Source organism: Aulonocara sp. 'chitande type north' Nkhata Bay, linkage group LG13 (genome assembly GCF_057382095.1).
Source record: "Aulonocara sp. 'chitande type north' Nkhata Bay isolate Kocher_YH1m ecotype deep benthic linkage group LG13, A_spYH_male_GT1.1, whole genome shotgun sequence".
Taxonomy (NCBI): domain Eukaryota; kingdom Metazoa; phylum Chordata; class Actinopteri; order Cichliformes; family Cichlidae; genus Aulonocara; species Aulonocara sp. 'chitande type north' Nkhata Bay.
In genome coordinates this window covers 26,888,516-26,909,070 of record NC_141356.1, presented here as the reverse complement: position 1 = coordinate 26,909,070, position 20,555 = coordinate 26,888,516, and the positions used below count along the sequence as shown (strand labels likewise).

Below are 20,555 nucleotides of genomic sequence, written 5' to 3'. Positions count from 1 at the left end.
GATCAACACAGTTCTTGATCTAAAAACAAGCAGCAGTCCTGGAAGCGATCGTTCCATTCACGTGGCCATAATGGAGATAGCAGTGAATTTTATAAAAGGTGAGAGTTTGCTTTTTATGACTAACGTGGATAACATAAACCTTCGATCGCACCTTGTTCAAATAACATTAAATGTCTGGTTTGGAAATGCATGATAAGACGTCAGTTCTACAGCAAGCTTTAAAATGACATCATCATCAGATTTCTCCAGCAAAACAACCTTCAGTCCCATGAGATTTTTACAGCACCTAGTATGACAGAGATGATATTCCTGCCAGATTTTCAAGGAAATAAACACAGAAACATTTTCCAACTAATCACCTTAACAAATCACATCATCAAAAGTCCTCTCAAACCATCCTCTCAACAGTCTTGTGCTCTGGCTAAGTTTCATGATGTTGTCTGCTGAGAACCTAATGCTATAACAAATTGAGCCTATTCTTCATCTGAAAACATTTTTTACTCCATTTGCTTTCCATCTACACAAGGACTTATTGGCAGAGGCTAGAATGCAAGTGAGATTTTGATTTGTTTTATTATTATGTTTTGGTCAATTAGTCTGTTGAGATGTTTGCGGTTTAGAAAAATGACATTCTTCTTTAGTGCTCTAACACTTGTGGCGGTACTTTTAACCGATGCAAAAACCATATTGTATGCTAAAATATTTGAATTCAATCACACATATTTTTCCAGTTTTACAAATAAATACCATTTCATTTACACCCAGTGTAGGAAACCTCAAAAATACATTGCTGTGTCAAAATATTACTGCAAGTTCATCCATCAGAATAAACATTTTTAGCATTAGTGATTTGATTTGCACCATTTACCAGAATATCCTTTAGAAAGCAGTCCAAGTAATGCTGATGCTCACCAGTAATGCTGATGTACTGAATTTATTTTAGGATTTACTTTTTCCCCTCAAATCTTGATCCTAGATTATTTAACCATTAGAAACAGTGTATGACATTAACCCTATGAGGGACAAGTGGCAGAGTCATGCTAAGAAGTAGTTAAAACAAATAATTAATACATAATTAGGATTTTATAAGCATTGTTTTTTGTACCTGCTTACAGTTGACAGTAATGTGCTCTGTACATTTTTCAGATCCTAAACATATTTTTAGTAACATAATTACATTTATATTATAAAACACAAACGGAAATATGACTGAACTATAACTATATGATAAAATCGAAATCTTTACCAAGTGTGTAGAAGGACTATGCTTGTACATGCCATGCAGTTTAGACAGCTTACAGTGTCTTTTTCAACGTTTCAGTAAAGGTTGCCAGTAAAGAGAAGATGCTCAACATCTGGTGGGACTAAGATGTTTACATTAGAACTTCAAAAATGTTTCATGTTGGGGGATAAGAAAATCAGGAGATTTTAGAAGATAAAAAGGCAATGTGTCTTGTAATATCTTCAGTATTTACTCTTAAACGCTGGAGACAGCTGTCCTTCATTTGCTTAAAACAAAAACAAACATCTAACATCACCTGAATCCGCTGGATCATTTTTAACATAAATATGCACTGAGACGTTGGCTTAAAATTTTTACCGCTGACACAAGTTAGACTAAAAGCAATCAATTTTTGATATTTCTATAATTGACGTGTACTTATTTTGTATACACATACATATGATGAGTGAAAAATTTAAACTCAAGGCAAATCTAAAAAAGCATCAAAAGATGCCAGTTGCTTAACATTATAGCAGAATCAGCTACGGCTTTGCTTCAGTGTTGAGATTCTAATGTTGCGATGAATGCACAGGAGTCTTGGCTCAGCTCAGTTCCCATGTCTCTTCTAGACCTACAGTAAAGGAGTTTGAAGGCAGCAGACTTCAGCAGGGGTAGCCTAAGTAATGCAGAGCCAGGCTATTAGTGTTGTGAGTAGGGCATGCTGGCTCAATCAAACCCTGGGTTCCCTACTCTGCCAGCGGACAGACCAGGCCAAGCCAAACATCTGCTCCTGGTTAGAGGTGTCGACTCCTGCCATTCACAGCAAAAGTTCAAAACCTCAGGGAAAGATTTCACTTGGCCTCTTCTTGCCTGGGCCACTGCAAGCAGTCCTGTACTCTCCCTAAGGGAATGCAGGTCTGAGGAACGTACCACGAAAATTCAATTCCAGTTTTCCTTTCCGTGCTTCGCTCCTTTGACCGAGGCAAATTTCATTACACACTTATGGACTTATAAAATTCCTTTAATAACAAAGTGCATTGTCCCACAGACCAGGGTTCCTTTAAAGCCAAATCGCACCAGAGCAAAAGGGCTTTGAGGCCAACCATCTATAAGAACTGAGATGCTTTAATGCATGAAACACACTCTACTCCAATTTTTTTCCCATCCTTTTCTTTCTATTTTCCTTCTATTTCTTTACAACACATAAACAGTTGTATAATATGGTTAAGACATAAAATAAATAAGTTAAGTGGGTTGCACTGCTTAAGTGATGAAAGGCCATAAAATATCTTACATATTTCCTCTGTCATCTTGTAACAATCAATCAGCTGGCATCTAATAAAATCTCCAAATAAAAACCCAAAGCACCAAATTACTGGATACTTAAGCCAATTAACAAAAACAGAAACAAAGAGAGACTCTGGAAAATGAGAAAGAAAACAATTTGGTCACACATCTAACATTATGCCTCTATTACTCTTCTAATGAGCCAAAAAACTTTACGGAGGTGACTGATTTTAAGTTGAAGCCAAACAGCTATCTGTTGTTGGTCTCAGTAAAAGTAGGTTACCATCCTAACATTCAAGCATAAACTGGCTTCCATATGTGTCCGTCCAAGTTCCTAATGTTTTTTTTTTCTTTTTGTTTTTTTAGAGATTTACAAACAAACAAAATACAGGCTCTGATAGTGATGTGGGTTCTGACTTTAAGACTTAGACTCAAGGCTCTATCTGATCAAAACACACAGCCCACCGTGCTTCTCTCACTTCAGTTTACAACATTTTTCAAGTGTAAACAAAAACCCACACTGTAATCCATTACTCCCTAAAGCTGCTCAGTGATCAGAATCTTTCACAATAAACAGAAATGAAAACAAGCAACAAAAAAAAGGAAAAAAGGGGAAAAAATACAAAGAGACGATTCCCCTGTGAAGTCGGTTTCCTTGTAAGACTTTTTAGCAATTTCCTGCAACTCTGGATTATGTTGTTTGAGCACTGGATTTGTTTGGTTTTTTTGGGATAAAGTCTATGAATCGTTGCTGTGGAAGGTAGCTGGGCACCTGCAGTTTTAATCTTTCTAGAGGACACGATACTCAGCTTTTGTCTGGATTTTCATTATAGAGATCTGAAGGAAGGAAACAACTAATGTTGTTTATAGGTAACTATATCGACACAGAGCATGATTTGACATACTTGAGCCACTTTCTTTGTAAGTTAGAGATGTACTTGATGCATACTCATGTTATATATCTACAGACTGTATTTAAAAGATGGATATGTCTCAGGGTCTGAAAAGTGAAGCAAATGTGCTTTAAACCTGCAGCATTACTAAAGGACGTGGCGTGCACTCGCACTGTTAAAAAACGTAAGTCGAATTCATCAGAAGTCCAAGAAAAATGACCCCATTAGTTACTTAGGGCCAGATTTACTGAGGAATTAGTGTATTTCAAATGCAAAAAAAAGACATGCTTTCTTTTACGTTAAATATTAGCAAAATTAGCAGTAAACTGCATGTTGCAAGCATTAATAAATCAGTTTTCAATACTGATTTATTATTTGCATGTTCCCACCTCCTTCATTCAATGTTGTTACTGTGTTATCTTTCTATTTAAAAAAAAACAAACCAAAAAAAACCCCATCAAACCCAGTTTATGCTGGTACAATTTAGTTTAAAGCCTTCTTCAGTACAGCATGATTTTTTTTCTTTTTAATTAGGCCTTTTAGACAAAAATGGGGTCTGATTTGATTAGTGGATGTGCTATAATAGACAAATCTCCATCTTACTGCAAATCCTGGACTTGTCAGTCCATATTTCAAAATGTTCAAGTTGGTGTTTCAGAACAGTATTTTTACCAGCCACCAGGTGAAGTTATCCATATTATACATACAGTTTATGGTTGGTTGCACATCAGAACTTCAAGATAATAGATGTGTGAAAAGATAACTCCCAGACTGAATAATGCATGTATGTCATGCATGTCCTGAGCTTTTTAATGCAGAAATATTGCTTTAAGAACAGCAGGATTTGCATAGTTCAGAGGCAGCTGTTAACAATGAACTGATATGACTCTGTAATAAATCAATGAGTCCCAGTAAAGTAGCAGGTATATTTGAGGATGTTGCCTCAACACAGTAATTCTTTCTTTGAATTCTCACACTGAGGTACAAATTTATAATGGAGGAATTGCATTATACTGCTGTTTGTCATTTGAGTTATGTGTTGGAAAACAACTTACAATTTACTGAGCCAATACTGAAGCCACTTAAAAAAAATCTGGCATCAATCTTCACTTTGTTACATCACTAGAATTATTTATTAAATATATGAGATTATTTTGGGATATGTGGGTCAGTGAGTAGATGGAAGAGGACAATAATATATATTGTTAAGTAATGGGTTTCATAATCAAGAATATTATGCATTTTTTTCATTTGTTTTGTTTTGTTTTTTGTTTTACAAATAACAGGGTCTTCAGACACCACCTCAAAAACAATATATTTACACATAAAAATTTAGGAAGTAGCTTCTTTACACATCCCTCTAAGGCACCTAGATGTCCTCTTTTTATGTCCAGGTCAAAGGTCATGGACAGCCAGCAGCAAGGCCCCTGAAGCAGATAGAACTTGCCCTTTATTTCCTAACCACTTCAACAAGGAGACACATACTTTCTCAATTATGGTGTTTCCCCTCCTTTCTTAGTGATAACAAGTTTTTTTTAATAGTTTTCTAAAGGCAACTGTGATTTCTTTTAAGCTATGAAAATAGAAGTACATCAGAAACAATATAATATGGTATTTTTATAAACATGCCAAAAAAAATCATTATAAAAATTGACTGTCCTGATTTCCATCCATCAGTGGTAACAAGAAATTGACACAAGCTAGTGGGTTGTGAAAGATTTTTGGAAACACCCTAGTTATTAAAGATGTTTTTGGAAGGGTGCTTTGAAGATGTTATTTGTGCTCTGAGGCTGTTGGGAAATCTAACACTTGTGAAGCTACTGATCCCTGAACATTTACAGGTTTGCTCAACCTTGAAGGCACAGTTTACACCACAGGTGTTGGCTTGTGCGATGGATCTTAAGTGCTGGGCCTGGCTGAGATGGTAAAAGATTGTTCTAGAGAAAAACTGGAGGTCTCACATGAGTTGAAATGTTTTATTCATCTTCAAGTTTTGCTCTCTTTTTGCTCTTTATACTTCCGTTTTGATCAGTCTGTTGGTTCACTTCTCACTCTATTCATTCCCCATTTTTCCCCCCTTCTCTCTGCTCTCTTATTCTTCACTCATGCTCTTGTTTTCTCATTTTGAGAGTTGAGGGCTGTGCTGTGAATCTCCAACTCAGCAGGACACCATGGAGTGATAGATGGCCTCTGACAAGGTCCAACACAATCCAACATATGCTCCAAATGAAAAAAAAGGAACAGAATTAAACAGGGTTCACAAGTGGCCAAAGAAAAACATGCCAAACATGTATGAAAGCAACGTTTTTTTGAGGGGGGATGGGGTTTAGTGCACGATGACACAATAAGTTGAATATCCCCAGTGTTAAAGTATGAACACAAAGTATGAACCAAAGAGAGGAAAGAAACAATTTATCCAACAGGAATAATGTGAATGATTATGGTTAGAAAACATTGGGTGCAAATCACATTAAACTAGAGGAAGAACGTCAGTCTGAAAAGGTGGTAAGTAGTCTCATCCATATTCTGCAACTGTGCATATATATTATATATCTAAAGTTACATTTACCACTGCAACTAAGTATTACAGAAACGTTAAGCAGAATGTAGGAGGAAAAAAATAATATTAAAATTATTCAGGTAAAACATATGAAAATATTTTATTTTAATTTCTTAATATAAAAATGTAATATAAAAGAACAGTGTTTATGTACTCATGCTAAAATTGACTCAACTCCTTAGATACGTACTGATGACGGCTCAGCCCCGCAAAACTGTATTCTCTCGCTACAAGAAATAGCAGACACTTTCCTGGAGCACACACACGCATGTAGCAATGTTGCCAACATTTGTGCGATGCTAATGAGTGTGTTAAATTCCAAGGTAAGTAGTTGAGAGAAGAAACATTAGCGTAACATTCTTAAACACCAAGTCAAATCACCTCTCTAAACAGCAGTTACAGCTTTTTAGCCCCTTACCAGACCCTATTTCCAGTGCAAACTGTACACACAATGAATACATATGGACAGGCACACACACAAACACACACACAGGGTAATCTCATAAATAACGGATGACAGCCTAAGAGTCAAATTAAGGAAATAAAATGTGTCTCACTGGTAATGAAGGAGGCATGTTTTCTGCCTCGGGATAACAACTTCATCTGGACCCATACACACACTTACAGTCTGTATAAACACACACACACACGGAGACCTAGACACACATATATTCAAGAGGTACCAGCATTCCAGCAACAGAGCCATCCCACTGGTACAAGCTTGCTCAAAGCAGTCAAGAACACAGTGCCATGATTTGAAATTTGACACAAAACTTATGTTTTCTAGAGCTCTGAAGAAAAATGTGGAGGTTGGATGTCATGCCAAACAATCACGGGAGAGGAAGGACTGCTTTCAAACATTTCCCATGCATCAGGCTATTAAAATGACATTCGTTTGCAGGTTGCTGGCACTTGTCTCGGGGCATATTGCAAACACATGGAATTACATGTTATGTCCATCCATGATTTAAACACTGGGTATTCTTTCGATCAAGGAAAAACAGACACTTCTGGATCTGTGTAGGCCATGTGGAAAGAGTAAGGAAAAAAAGTAGGCTAAATGGCAATCAAACGTTTGTCACGCTGAGATTACATCACTGGTGATAATTGTAAACTGACATGTAAGAATGAGAAAAAAGCACTTTATAAATTCAGCCAAACACACATAAAAAAAAAAGGTCACACAAATTCACATGTAGTCATGTTCTGACTGAGCTCCTTTGTCTATAGATAATTCACTACTTTGAGTTATGCTGTAAATGGCTCTGTGTGTGAAACTGGTTGCAGTGACGTGCCGCAGGGTTTAAGTCTGGATCCATATCTTTTCAGTGTGCACATGAACATGAATAATCTAATGATGCAAGTTATTTAGAGAATGGTTGTTATTACAGATACACTTAAAATGAACATGACTTTAAACACATCTGCGCTAAGATGATACACATGGTGACCGAGAGGACAAATGCAATGAAGTAAATCCCTGAAAGCCACAAAATATATATAAAAAAAACTACAAAGAAGGTTATGGTTCTGAACAAAAACCCAAAAGAAAAGAGCATGTCTTGTTTCAAAAGATATAAAAGCAGATGGGATACATTTTAAGCCAATAGGTAAACTAAAGTGCAGAAAATTTGCTCAAGGTGTGCAAGTAATGAAGACATTAATAATTTTACTACTCACTTTAAATTTATGGTGTGTTTTTTTGACACATGGATCCCTTTTGTAACTATAAATCCTGTTTTTGTTAACTGGTTTTCAGGCAGGTCATTGTCAGAAAAATATTGACTTTTCAAATCAAGTGTGTGCCCAGATTTCAGCGTGTGGATACCAACAGTACTGTCCCCAGTCTGGTTCTAATGCGCTTTCATAAGTGTGTGTATTGCATCTAATGTAATACTGCAAAAAAACAACAAAAAAAACCAAAAAAACAAAACAAAAAAACTACTATGTAAAACCTAAGACCGGAAAACAATTCTGAATTTCAAACAGAATTTAACGCTAATTTGGAAAAGCTTATTTTGGGTATTATCATAATAGGCTTTGTCCAGTTTGCAGTTACTGCTTGAATTGGCAGAACACAAAACAGTCCAATTTAAATATTTCTTCTTTGCAATAAATAAAAAGTTTAAAAATGCAAAAGAATTTAATTAAAATTTGTGAAATTACTATTGCAAAACCTCTTCAACACAAACTCCATATAAGACAGCAGTAATTTTGCTTCACCTAAGTGTGAGTGCAGTTTGAAGGCAGAAAAATACTTAAAACTCACACTTCACGTATCTGTGAAAAGAAATGCTATGCTTCTGACTCCCTTAAGCTATTGGCAGGACAACACAGCAGGGTTCTAGCATCGCTTCTTTTAATAGTACAATAAAGTAAACAGCTGGGCAATACGTTGCATGAAAAAATATGCACACAACCTTTAATGTTTTTTCAACTACCTCCACTCTGTCCAAGAACCGCAATAGCTGCTCATATCTAATAATATCATTATGGATATATACAAATCAAAGCAGATTATATTCACTCTCCTGCTGACATGGCAACTGGCTGCACTGTAGTGTTACCGTGTGAAACTTGGCAGGGGAAACTCTCATAAATCTGTATTCAGCAGTGAGCTAAAGATGGTCCGGGTACTGAAGCAGCTGCAACACCAAAAACCAAATCCATTACAGTTCACGCAAAGTGTGAACATACTAACTGAGGCAATTTTAAACAAAAAGATGAGGAAGCCGTTGGAGAAACACTTCTGGTCACTCACGAAAGAGTTTAAAGCATACGATTAAGAAGAGGAGTGATAAAGGTCTGGGAGAAGATGGTGAGCAGAACAAATACAAAGAATAGAGCATGTTTCCCAGTGCTGCGAGAAAATGTGTTTTGATTTTTTAAAAAGAGAAAGTTATAACTAGAGGCTATAGACAGCTGTGCCAGTTTGTTTTGATGAAAACATTTTCAAGCCATTCACAGATGTTCAGTGAATTCCCCGTTCTGTTCCTAATGTTTGTCTTTCCAGATTTTTAACATATTCCTGTATGTTAGTGTCTCATTACGCTTTCTGTCAAGAATTTCATTTCAGTTTTCACAGTTGTACTGCACACAGGATAGGAGTTTTTCGCACAAAAAAATCCGATTTGATATCTGAGCTGGGGTGAAATATTTCAATATGTGTTTACACATTTGATGTGCAGTTTTACATCAAGTGTGTACACAAAAGTACAGCTGGTTTCACAAGCTAGAGTGCAGCAGTGTGTACAGTATTAATGAAAACAGTCAAACGTAATAATCAAAGTTTGCATGTCCAGCCCTGTTCATATTTTCTAGCAGGCTTAGAAAGGCTATCCACTAACTCTGTGGAACATTTGAGATATGCATACAGTGAAATTCTCCTCTATTCTCCCATATGTTGCAACTCAGAATCTGAACACTGAATAAGTCACTGAAACATACAGTCGTTGACAAAAAACCCTTCAGTTTTACATGTAGACTTCATGTTTAGGTAGAATTGTACACACGCCAAACAAACTACGTGGCCAAGATTTCATTTAAGCACAATGACCTTTATCAAGTGCACAAGAACATTTGTTGCAAAGAATACATTACATAAACATTAACATATTTCACTTTTCTGTCATTCTTCTCATGTTTCCTGGGGAGCTATGCATCTTTCTGTTAGCGGTTTCTAGCCTTGACTGTGCCAACTTACAGAGAGAGGCTCATGGTATTAGTGTCTGATCTACTCTCAGTAATGTTTGCGTATACCTAACAACTGATTAAATCCCATAAACATTCATGTCACTTAATACTGCGAGTGTGAGATCAGACTAAGAAACAGAGAAAGAGTAGAGGCTAAATTGTGACGTCAGGCTCCAAACCATCTGCTAGATCATGAAGCCAACATTTGACTCATCTTACAATAAAATAATATTCTTAAGTGTGTCATCTCAAACCAAAATTTGATCAAGTGAAGTGGTCATCTTTGTCTCACTATACTCAATTAAAATAAATTCATCTCTATGTACCATCACATAATGACTCCTCTTTGCAATAGTTTGTGCAGGGGACACTACTAATTTAAAGTCCTAATAACTTTACTCCTTCTGCAGTGATCTTCATTCTTGGCTTCTCCAACAAGCAACAGCTGGCTTTAGCAAGGACCACAAAACTGCCAGTTATCTTGGAGTTTGACATCTTGCCTTTATGAGGAAATCAACTGCTAATCAACTGCCATATTTCATCAAGATACTTCCTCCCCCAATGATATAACTATTCACGCATGTAAACATAAAATAACCAACCAAATAATACTATTACCTCAGTGTCTGGGTAGGGCTGCATTGAATATGACAAATATTGATTTTATGCAGTTTTTGCAAAAGGTATAAGAAATCATATCATAATATTCATATTCAGTATTGCCTAAAGACAGACTCTGCTTTTTAAATTCCCATTGGTGCAGCTGTTTTCAGCTAGAACTATAAAAACACTGATTAGATGAGTTCTTTTTGTATTTAATGTCAAAGAAAACATTTCAAGATCATTGATACTTTTAAAGTAAAGTAGAAAACTTTCCATTCACTCTCCTGCAAGCAGCTGCAGACCTCATTACTGACAATGTCCTCCTCTTCACTCTTGCTTCTCAGATTTCTCTGTTTTTGGAAGATTTTCTTCTGGTTCCTATTCACAAATACTGATCTTCCAGTTTTATATGACAAGAATAACACAGTATAGGAATTCCTAAATTGAATTGTGTCTATCCTTTGAGTATTCAATACATGAACGAGGTTTTCAATGTCCCAAGTTGAACGAACTGGTCGCTTCATTCAGTGTAAAACATGCCTATCCTCATGTGAAATCAGAATAGCTAAACTAACAGTAAATATAAGAGAGGTGTTGTGTTATGAAGAAAAGGAAACTGATAGAGTTAGAGAAGAAAAAGTAAAGCAAAAAAAGAGAAAAAGGTCCAGGAAGTGATCCTTGATGGAGGAATATTCTCCTGCAGAGAGACATGAAATGACGCTCGCCATGACCTTGTCTAAGGTCATGGTAATTTCTCAACTTCATACCCCAGCTGAATGTGTCTGCGCATGTAAACTCAGAGTGGCCCCATTACTGATAGCTCTAACAAGCCTAGGCCAAAGGTCAGACAGTGGTGAGTGGAAAAGGATGGAGAGAGACTGTTAAAGGTCTTTAAAACACCACCTGCCTTTACACACACACACACACACACACACACACCACAAGCACACACACACACCCACCCACACAAACACACACACACAGATCTTGACTAATTGTTACCAGACCATATTTAAACACATCCTTAGTGCCTCTGAACCCCTGTTTCTCTCCAGCACAGAGATGAAGTTTCTGCACAGATTGGACTTTACACACAAACATGTTCACACTTTCAGGACTTTTTCAGTGTCATCAGCGTGCATTCTGGTGACTTATTTCTCAACTAATGGTTGCTCAGTTCCACATTTTTTGTTTTTGCACCTTTAAAAGAAACCAATAGCCTCACCAATTTCCTTAATAGATTCAAATAATTGCTTTTAGCTTAGCCTGTGTTTGGAAAAATTAGATGTTTTTGTGAAAAGACTTTCGCTAAATTAAGTGCAGTCTGATAAGAAATGTGGCACCTGCGTAAAACTAGCATTACCCTATGGGTCTCCAAACTGAGGTTTTACCATTTAAAAGGACATGATTCTCCATGAGTCCCAAACACTTAAAATGTCTCAAATCTAGGAAAATAACAATTAGTTCATATTCACAAAAGGTTAAATGTATCAATATTTTAAGATTATACTTCATCAACTTGCTTCAGCAAATTTAAAAACAGTTTGAAAACAGTATTTACAGGATAAAATAACATATCTTTTAGTCATTGAGACAAGCTGTTGCCTCTCCTCTATGCTGCAGCTGCTGCTGCTAACATCCTCTTTGTGACAGGAAGCAGCAGGGTTTATGGGAAATGTGGTCTTAATTTTGAGCAACATTAGCACTATACTACATGTAAGACTGGGACTAGGTGTCCTGATCATGTTTTTTTAAGATTATGGCTATTTCTTTTTCAAGAAACAGCAACTCAGACAATATCAGAATGATAATGCAAATGATGTCAATGCATCACAACAACATTGTGTGTGTAATAAGTATTTGTTGAGATTTGAACTGCAGAACTGGATACTCCAACACTATTTTCTGCTGATCTTACAGTTTCGCACAGTAGTCATGTTATATGCTTTTCTGAAATTATACAAGTTGCATGTCTCAACAAGCTTGGCCATAACATCCACATTACTAGTTGCTCGTACTGTGTCTTTAAATTTGTATTCATATGAGCACCATATGACAACAATGCAAGAAAATATAATTACGTAATTGCTACCAGCATGTTTGATCAACAATAGATCTGGCTGTTAAAAAAAAAGACAAAGAAACAAACCCCCCAAAAAACTTCAAACTCTCATGCACAGTAGATGTCCAAAAATGCTGGAACTCTGTGTAAAATCTTCAGTTCCTACAGTGATACAATGAAATACTGCAAGGCCATGGGGTTTTTTTGCACAGTCAACAGATCAGTATTAATGATAGGGTGCTACAGTAAATAACTCCTGACCTGAACTTGTGAACTGACCCCACACCCGAGCAGGTACAAATTCTTCTTCTGTGTATTTGCCTACTGTGATAAATGCGATATGTCTGTGTTTTCACTGTTGCACTTGAGACTATTTGAAAATATGCAGCTGATGTATGGTCTTCATATCTGCCTCTATCACTCACACAGCAACACACAGAGGGTCTGTCCCAGGGAAGCAGTACAGTCTGAATACATGAAAAATACTCTGTAGACCAACTCATGCAAGGCTTTTTTGTTCTCTGCATGTTATGACCAAAATATTAGTGGCACATTCAACGGGGTTCAATTAACGTATATTTGGATTCTTTACATAATTTATCAATGACTTTAAGATTTGCATGGCCAAATATTTTTAATGTCTCCAGACAGAGAACACGTGGTCATGTACATCACTGTATCTAATGATTCCCTTCAACTCAGGTCCCTGCTAATTCCCAAGTCCAACATTACTTTTCCAAAAGAACTTACAGGTTTTGAAACTCTTTTTTGGGTGGTTCAGATTTTGGTATAAAAATCCCACCAACCCAAAACACAATTCCAACCCACTGACTTTTCAACATGCTAACGAAGATAAAAAGGGCGTGCATAAGACTTAACCTTCCTAGTAATCAACTACAATTTTATTTTGAATCCAAAGTCCTCTGAAACCAAACAAACAGCATGAATTAATTATTGCTGACAGATGCAGTCCAAGTCTGTGGACTTTTCTGAGCAGTACAATACTTTTAAAACATAAATCCAATATTTTACTTTTGCCTCTGTTACTATCCTCTCCTGCAGCTTCTTATTTCCATCCCAATCAATCACAAAGGAAAACAGATAAGAAATGCAGCCCACCCAACATCAAGACGTCAGAGTTCCTTCTGCGGTCAGGTTGAGTTAACTGTAACCAGCGAAAATGTCAGTGCTCTGTTTACTTGCCTGCTGCTGCACCCCTATATCCATCCTTACATTCCTCCTTTACAAATTACATTTGTCATTCTGAAAGCTGATGGTTTACACTGGTGTGCTTTGAACCTCATGTGAGTGCACATGCATGTGTATGAACAAACTGCAGACAATACGCCAGGATATGAATAAGTGCCAAAAAAGGCCTATTTTGTGCGTGCGTGCGTGCGTGCGTGCGTGCGTGTGTGTGTGATCTCCTACCTGTTATTGTAATGTTGCTGTAGATGTTAGACAGCTGCTCTTTTAGCAGAACAAGCTGGGTGGTGGCTGCCTTCTCCCTCTGCAGCTCCAGCATTATATCAGGATGGCTGGCCAGTTTGCAGCCCTTCTGCTTGTCCAGTGCAATGTCACTGCGCACAATATCTGAAAACCAGAATGAATGGAAAAAATTATTATTTTATTAATATTTTTGCCATAGAGAAACCTATGTTGCAATTTTTCACCCCAAACTAATTGTACATATCTTTTTTTATTTTATTTTAAAATTGTAATTTGACACTGAAACCAGAAGGCTGCGGCAGTTTAACACACTGCCAAAGCCAGAACATAAAGTTATATCTGTAACCCAGTCTGTTACTATTCAAAGAAACACACGTGTTTTATTGATATCTAGCAAGACTAAGTATATAGACCACCTCCTTACATCGCCATTTACATCCTCAGTTGTGACTTTTTTTTTATAACACACATTTATCTAAAATGAATACAGTCTAGTGCTCTGCCTTTATCATGTGTCTAACATGAAGTGTGCGATCAAACTATTTAAATAAAATTAATCCAAGTTAATTTTTAAAGTGTACACATTAGGGATGCGTTAAACTGTAGTCCACTGGGTTATACAAAGACGTGTTTCTAATATTTTTTCAACACACTTTAGTGAAGCCATATAAAAATATCTAGCCAAATATCTGCCGTTTTTTAATTTTTATTTATTTATGTTTTTTTTGTTTTTTATTTATGAAAAACTGAATATTTGGCTCTGCGGACCACGGCGAAAAGCCGCCATTGTGACATGAAATGTTAGGTAAACACAGGTGTTTCCAACAACTTTAATGAAGGTTTTGTGCTTTTAAGGTGTGAATCATAATTAAGATGATAACACCTGTGTTCATGTCATAACGTCCTGCTGTGAAAAAGGCATAACCATACTATAGGATCGATATATTAAAAACAGTTGTAGCGGCTAGTAAAATTATTTGTTTTCTAACTTTTCTTTTAAACTTCTGTTTCTCTCGTCTTCGCTTTCGTTTTAGCTAGGAGTCCTTAAACTGGCAGCGTAGCACAGCGTTTTATGAAGAAATAGGCAACCCTAGCTTCAGAGGATTTAACATTCCCTCAAAGAAATGGGGACTGACATGAGAGCAAACATTTAATCATCTTCTAAAAGTCGGTCTAAAATAAATACTGGGGCCAGAGAGAGAGGAGAAAATGTCATGTCTAATCACCGTCCTCGTAGTTTTTCAGATAGTAGTCTGGTCCCGGCCCTCTGAACTTGGCGAGGTTCTTCTGGTTGTTGAACTGCAGGAAGTCTGTTCGCTTTCCACCAAAGCGCAGAAACGCGGGCGACAGGCCTCGCGCCAGGGTCACGAGCCGCTTGGAGCTGCGGATATGGGACAAAAAGAAAACACTTCAGCAACTGGGTGGTTTTTACAGACTAGACTCACACGTTAAAACTGCTAACCTGTGTACATTTATAACGAGGGATATATTTGTTAAAGTCAGTAAAAAGTCGTCGTTCTCTGTGATCGTCCTGTCTCCCGTTCTTCAGTTCCGTTTACTTCAGACCATCCAGCTATTAAACAGATTAGCTACAGAAGAAATTGGATTTTCCCGTAACTGCTAATTTGCTGCAGGTCTATCATAAAACTTTTTCCCCTCGTCTGCAGACCCACGACGCATTTGGCAGCCACTACAGCAGGTAGTACAAGGCCATAAGCTGATGAACAAAGGATTAAAACGACACACACACATGCTTTGTGTAGTTGACGAACAATTCTATCCTCAATATTTTAAAAATATTTTTCCCAACTAACTTGCTGTTTCTTTACCTATTTTCTTTCATACACTCAAGCTGCCTTTTACTTATTCATGTTCTTTATTCACGTGAAATAGAGGCCGATCAAAAGGAGCGTGTAGTCCATACAAAGCTATTCAAGCTAAGTTCATATTTAGTGAGTATGAAGTTTTCATTTTTTTAAAAACTAATTCAAAGTATAGAGAGAGACTTCTACTTTGCTCGATTGTCAGTCTAAACCACATAATCCAGTTCAATTATGAAAAATGCGGAAACGGCCCACGAGTCTTACTGAATTTTTAATTTTGGTTGATCACACATATGAATCCTCGTCATTTCAATGTAAGGGTAACAAACAACAATACGAACTACAATAATAATAAATATAAAAATCAAAGTTGGAACAGTGGTTAGGTGACACGTAGAAGTGTAACGGCTATGTGAATAAAATATCAAATGTTGTCATATATTTACTGTAAAATAATAACCGAGAATGGGCCACGCGCGGATTAAGATGTGCTCATTCTTTGTCACTGAGTGGTTTCCAGTTTATATAAGAAGCTGTACCGAATAACATTATCTGGCATTACTCAATACATGTCATAGCGGGCCAGAGACTTCTTAGGGTATTGTCAGTGTGTTTAGTTTAAACACACTTTAAAGTTATTATTGAAAGTCTGGGTTTTAATAATGCTGCGCTTCATTAGCCAAAATATTGTGACAGTGGCGCGGGTCGTGGTCTCAGTCTGTGCTTTCCTCCAACTGTTCAGAGAAATACTCAGGGTGAAAAGTCAGCAGTAAATAAATACTTACCCTTCATTATTAAAAAAAAAAAATGCAACATAGCTGCCATTGGAACCAGTCGATCTGTTCTTTTAGTTATTTTCAGAAGGTGAAAAGTAGATTGGCTAACTTATGAAAGTGACATTTTGCATTTTAGATTTAGATAGACATTAGATCATTTTTTATCAAATCTTGATGCAACAGTGCACACTGTAGACTATAACAGCTGCAACCCTAAATGGACAGTTTTTGAAGGAATCGTCCACTCTCAGTGTAGTCTTTTTTAAAGTTAAACTTTGCGAACCTCAGTCAGAATCAGTATGGAGAACTGGACTGCTTGGTTCCCGGAGTGAGAAGGAAACGTGCTGGATCGATCCATGACAACTCAGACAACGTGGCTGCGTGCGTAATGAATAAAATAACCTCCAAATATTTTAGAGGAGGGCACCCATATAGATCGATGTAGACGACAAGCAGGAAAGGGTTCTTTTGTACCTCAGAAAGTCCAGCCATCCGTCTCTGATGATCGAGGGGTCCAGTTGGAGCGAGAGGAAGTTTTCGTTGAGGACTCTGATTGAACTGCGGGTGTTGACATCCAGGAGAACCAGCGTCCTCTCCAAGAAGCCTTGGCGCTTCCCAGCGACTGCAGGTCTCTGATACGTAGAGGAGGACGAGAGCACCGACTGCACCATCAAAATAAGCAACGATGCCAGCCACAGGGAGGGCCATGGGAATACGCGCGGAGAGGATTTGGGCATCTTCTTGGTTTGGAGAGCAGGGGGATCAGTGTGCGCAAAGAAGCTTAAAGGTGGAAAGAAATCAAGCACTAAACAAACTCTGCTTCCGAGGAGTTCGATGGCGGTTCTATACCTCGGTCTCATCGATCTGGATCTGTCTTCCTGTCTAGCTGTCTCACCCCCTCCGCCCCTGCCCCCCCCCCGCCCCTCCGAGTATTTCTGGGAGCTGCACGCAAGAGCGCACGCCCCGAGCCAGCCTTTCCCGTTGTGAGAGCAAGAACTGGTAGGAGGAGAGAAGACAGTACCGCCCCTCTAAGGTTCTCCGAGGTATGAGGACAGACTACTCGAAAGTCTTCCCAGTTCACAAGTATAAGAATTTAGTCTTACGAACTATGATTGCAGTTTTTTTTCCTAAACACCGAATACAGAGGTTATTGTTTTCTGAAGAAACTGACATTAATCGTTGTTTCTTAAAACGCTGTTATAATGGTAAAATCAAAATCAGATTTTGTAGAAAACTCGAGTTCAGTCCAGTAATTAAGGTATACTCAAATACCAACAAGTAAGAAAAGTACACATTTAGAACCGATTAAGTCCTTTGGGCGAGGATAAAAGGCTTTTTTCCTTAAAAATGATAAGCCATGGCGGCTGGTCCTTTCGGAAAGATAATAATCAATCATTTAAAAAAAAAAGCTGAAGAAAAGCAAAACTTGGATTAAATGTATGCAATACTGTCATATGAAAAAAATAATTTTAGAATAACCATATTGATAGCGCAATGGGAGACTGTATAAAGATCTTCCAGAAGTTGTGCTTAGACTCACCTAAATTCAGGCTGACCGTACGCAGGCCTCTAATCGCCTGGCCAAACTGAAAATCTCAGTTGTCCATCATAAGAAATTATTACAGCAGAGACGTTTTACGTCGTATTTCTTAAACTAAACGTTCCAGCAAAAAGTCGAAAATATTAAAAGTAAAAGAATCTCGAGGCTGTTGTTCAAAAGAACAAAAATTCAGCTTCAAAACAAAAACAGATCTTGTCAGCAGCATAACTCATGATCATTGCAAAGGCTCTGCTTTCTTGACAAATAGATTATTGATTGCACATTTTAGAGATGGCACTTGGAGATGCCAGTCTGGATATTTGGCCTCTTTTCAGAAGCATTCAAAACCAGTTTGGGATGTAAGTCTCCGCACATGGAACTTACCTATAAATTCTTTATATGGCTTTAGTCCAGATGTTCTTGGGATACTTGTGAGCAAGCACACACCAACCAAAGTGCAGGCTACTGCGCTTCCCCCCATCCGCTTATTTCTTTTTTTCCAGGGCGCAATGCGCCAAGCTCTCCTCAGGCGATTGTCGTTTAAGGTCACTGCTGTCTCACAGATGAGCAACGAAGTACTTAAGAGAAAAAATGCACAAAGTTAAGCTCAATTTAATCGTTTCTTTCCGGTATACAACACCTACTCACGAATCCACGAAGCCACAACACAGAATCATCCAAGCAGTCAGGCTTTAGGTTTAGGGACACAAAAGTTCCCCACAAAGCAGATTAAAAGATTTTATTTGGTACAAAGTGGGCTGATATTTCTTAGTGTCGCTCACGAGTGTCAGAAACTCTGACGTAACGTTCTCCGTGGGGTGGTAGCCTGTTTTCTCCGGCCTGTTAGAAGAAGCAGACCCACGGTCAACAAGAGCAGCAGAAAAGCACAAAGTCTGATTTTCCGCATTTCTTCATATTGTCAGTTGGCGCAGATAACATCATAATTAACATGCGCTTTCAATTCAACCACAGTTTTAGTTTTCAGTGGAAAAATATTTAACATTTTCATATAATTAGATCTCAAATGCGTTTTGGGACATCTATCTCACCCTTGAGGATATTTTATTCTAAAAGAAGGAAAACGGAACCTTTAGCCTATCGAAACAGCACTATCATATAATATTCTAAGAGGAAATGGCATGGATAATGAGGATGAGTACGCAGGAAATTTTTGTCTATTATATTTTCTCTTTGCTGTTGTTTTAGTGAATGTTAAACTCCTTTACGGCCTACCGATCGAATGTACTGCTGAAATTTGAAAACGGTTTGGTTTGTTGTTTTTGGATTTGAAACTCAAATTTAAACCAAACAAAACAGCACGGTGACTTTTTACACTCTCAGCTTCTCCACGGGCCGGTATAAAAAGAAGTGAAAAATGCACAAGTTATATATAAAGTTATGTTGTTAACTCTAAGCTGTCAGTGGAAGAAGAAAAACTTTCTAGGAAAATATTAAATCAGTTAAACATATTCAGTGAGGGAAAATAGTCTGCTACTATTACAATAGACTAGTTCTTCGATCAAATCTAACCTACTCTAATTTCGTATTTAATAATTTGAAGGGAGAGTTTAATCATGATGTGCGGCAATGTTCTCGTTGCTTCTTTTGAATGTAAACTTTACAATAGTTTGTTCAGGAAATGATTCGCAGCTTTAATTAAACTGAGTATTTTTCTGTCTGTTTTGTGTTTAATGTTAAAGACACTGCTGCTGTATAAAAATCAAGATCTGTTGCTGCAATCATGGGAAATTATTGCTTTGTGAGGGGAAAAAAAAATTACTGACCGCAGCAGAAAAGCAGCACGAGTTATATCATTCATCCAGCAGGGTGTTTGAATAAAAGAATAGAGCATAGAGACGTTTAAAAACTTCCTAAGCAGAATTAGGTTTAGACAAATACACTGAATCATCAGAGCATTTTCGGCGACTTTTGTTGGGCGGACTCAATGGTTGGCTTTCTTTAAGATTTATTATACCGCCTCCAATGCGTTTATTTTGATCGATCGTGAAAAATATCTCATGTAAAACATATATGGTCGACATATTCATACATCAGCATAATCCTTAACGATGCGAATTTTTTTATACGCATATATTTTTTGGTTTTGTTTGGCAAACTATTTAATGTGTAATTTTATCAGGAAAATTCTCTGTCATTCTAGGATGACAGTTGGAGTGACAGTTTTATAACTTGTTTTGCTGTTTTTTGTCGTCTGAGTAAAGTGTAGCAATGACTGTTTGCCCTTTGCGCCTTCAGTTTTCTGCATCGTAAATCCCACAAACCGGTCACCGAACTGAGATGCGTTAGATCTGAACCAGCTGATCACTGAACTGTACATAATAATAATAATAATAATAATAATAATAATAATAATAATGGTAGTAATAATAATTATAATGATAGTAATAATAATAATGATCTGTGGGACTTGATTGTAATTATTTATTTGCAACTTAGTTTGTTTTTACAAAAAATACCAAACGAACAAACAAGAACAATCCTCTTCATGTCAACATTTAAACGTCATGAAAGTCAGTAAAACGTTGTTCCTTGTCATATAATCTTTAAACAGAGGCTAATATTTCCAAAGCGTATAGAAGTTAAAAGTGATATCTATAATATATACATATATATTTACATATATATG

General features: G+C 37.2%; 1 protein-coding gene across 1 annotated transcript in view; it reads right to left on the bottom strand.

Moving 5' to 3' along the window:
* hpse2 (heparanase 2) overlaps positions 1–17,237 on the bottom strand; it is a 50,367-nt gene extending 33,130 nt beyond the window's left edge. The window contains exons 1-3 of the mRNA XM_086258107.1: positions 16,843–17,237; positions 14,996–15,150; positions 13,752–13,913 (exon numbers count right to left, since the gene is read on the bottom strand). Of these exons, the coding sequence (XP_086114233.1) occupies positions 13,752–13,913; positions 14,996–15,150; positions 16,843–17,228 (703 nt within the window). The 5' untranslated portion in view covers positions 17,229–17,237. The remainder of the gene's footprint in view (positions 1–13,751; positions 13,914–14,995; positions 15,151–16,842) is intronic.
* Between the last annotated feature and the right edge of the window lie 3,318 nt (positions 17,238–20,555).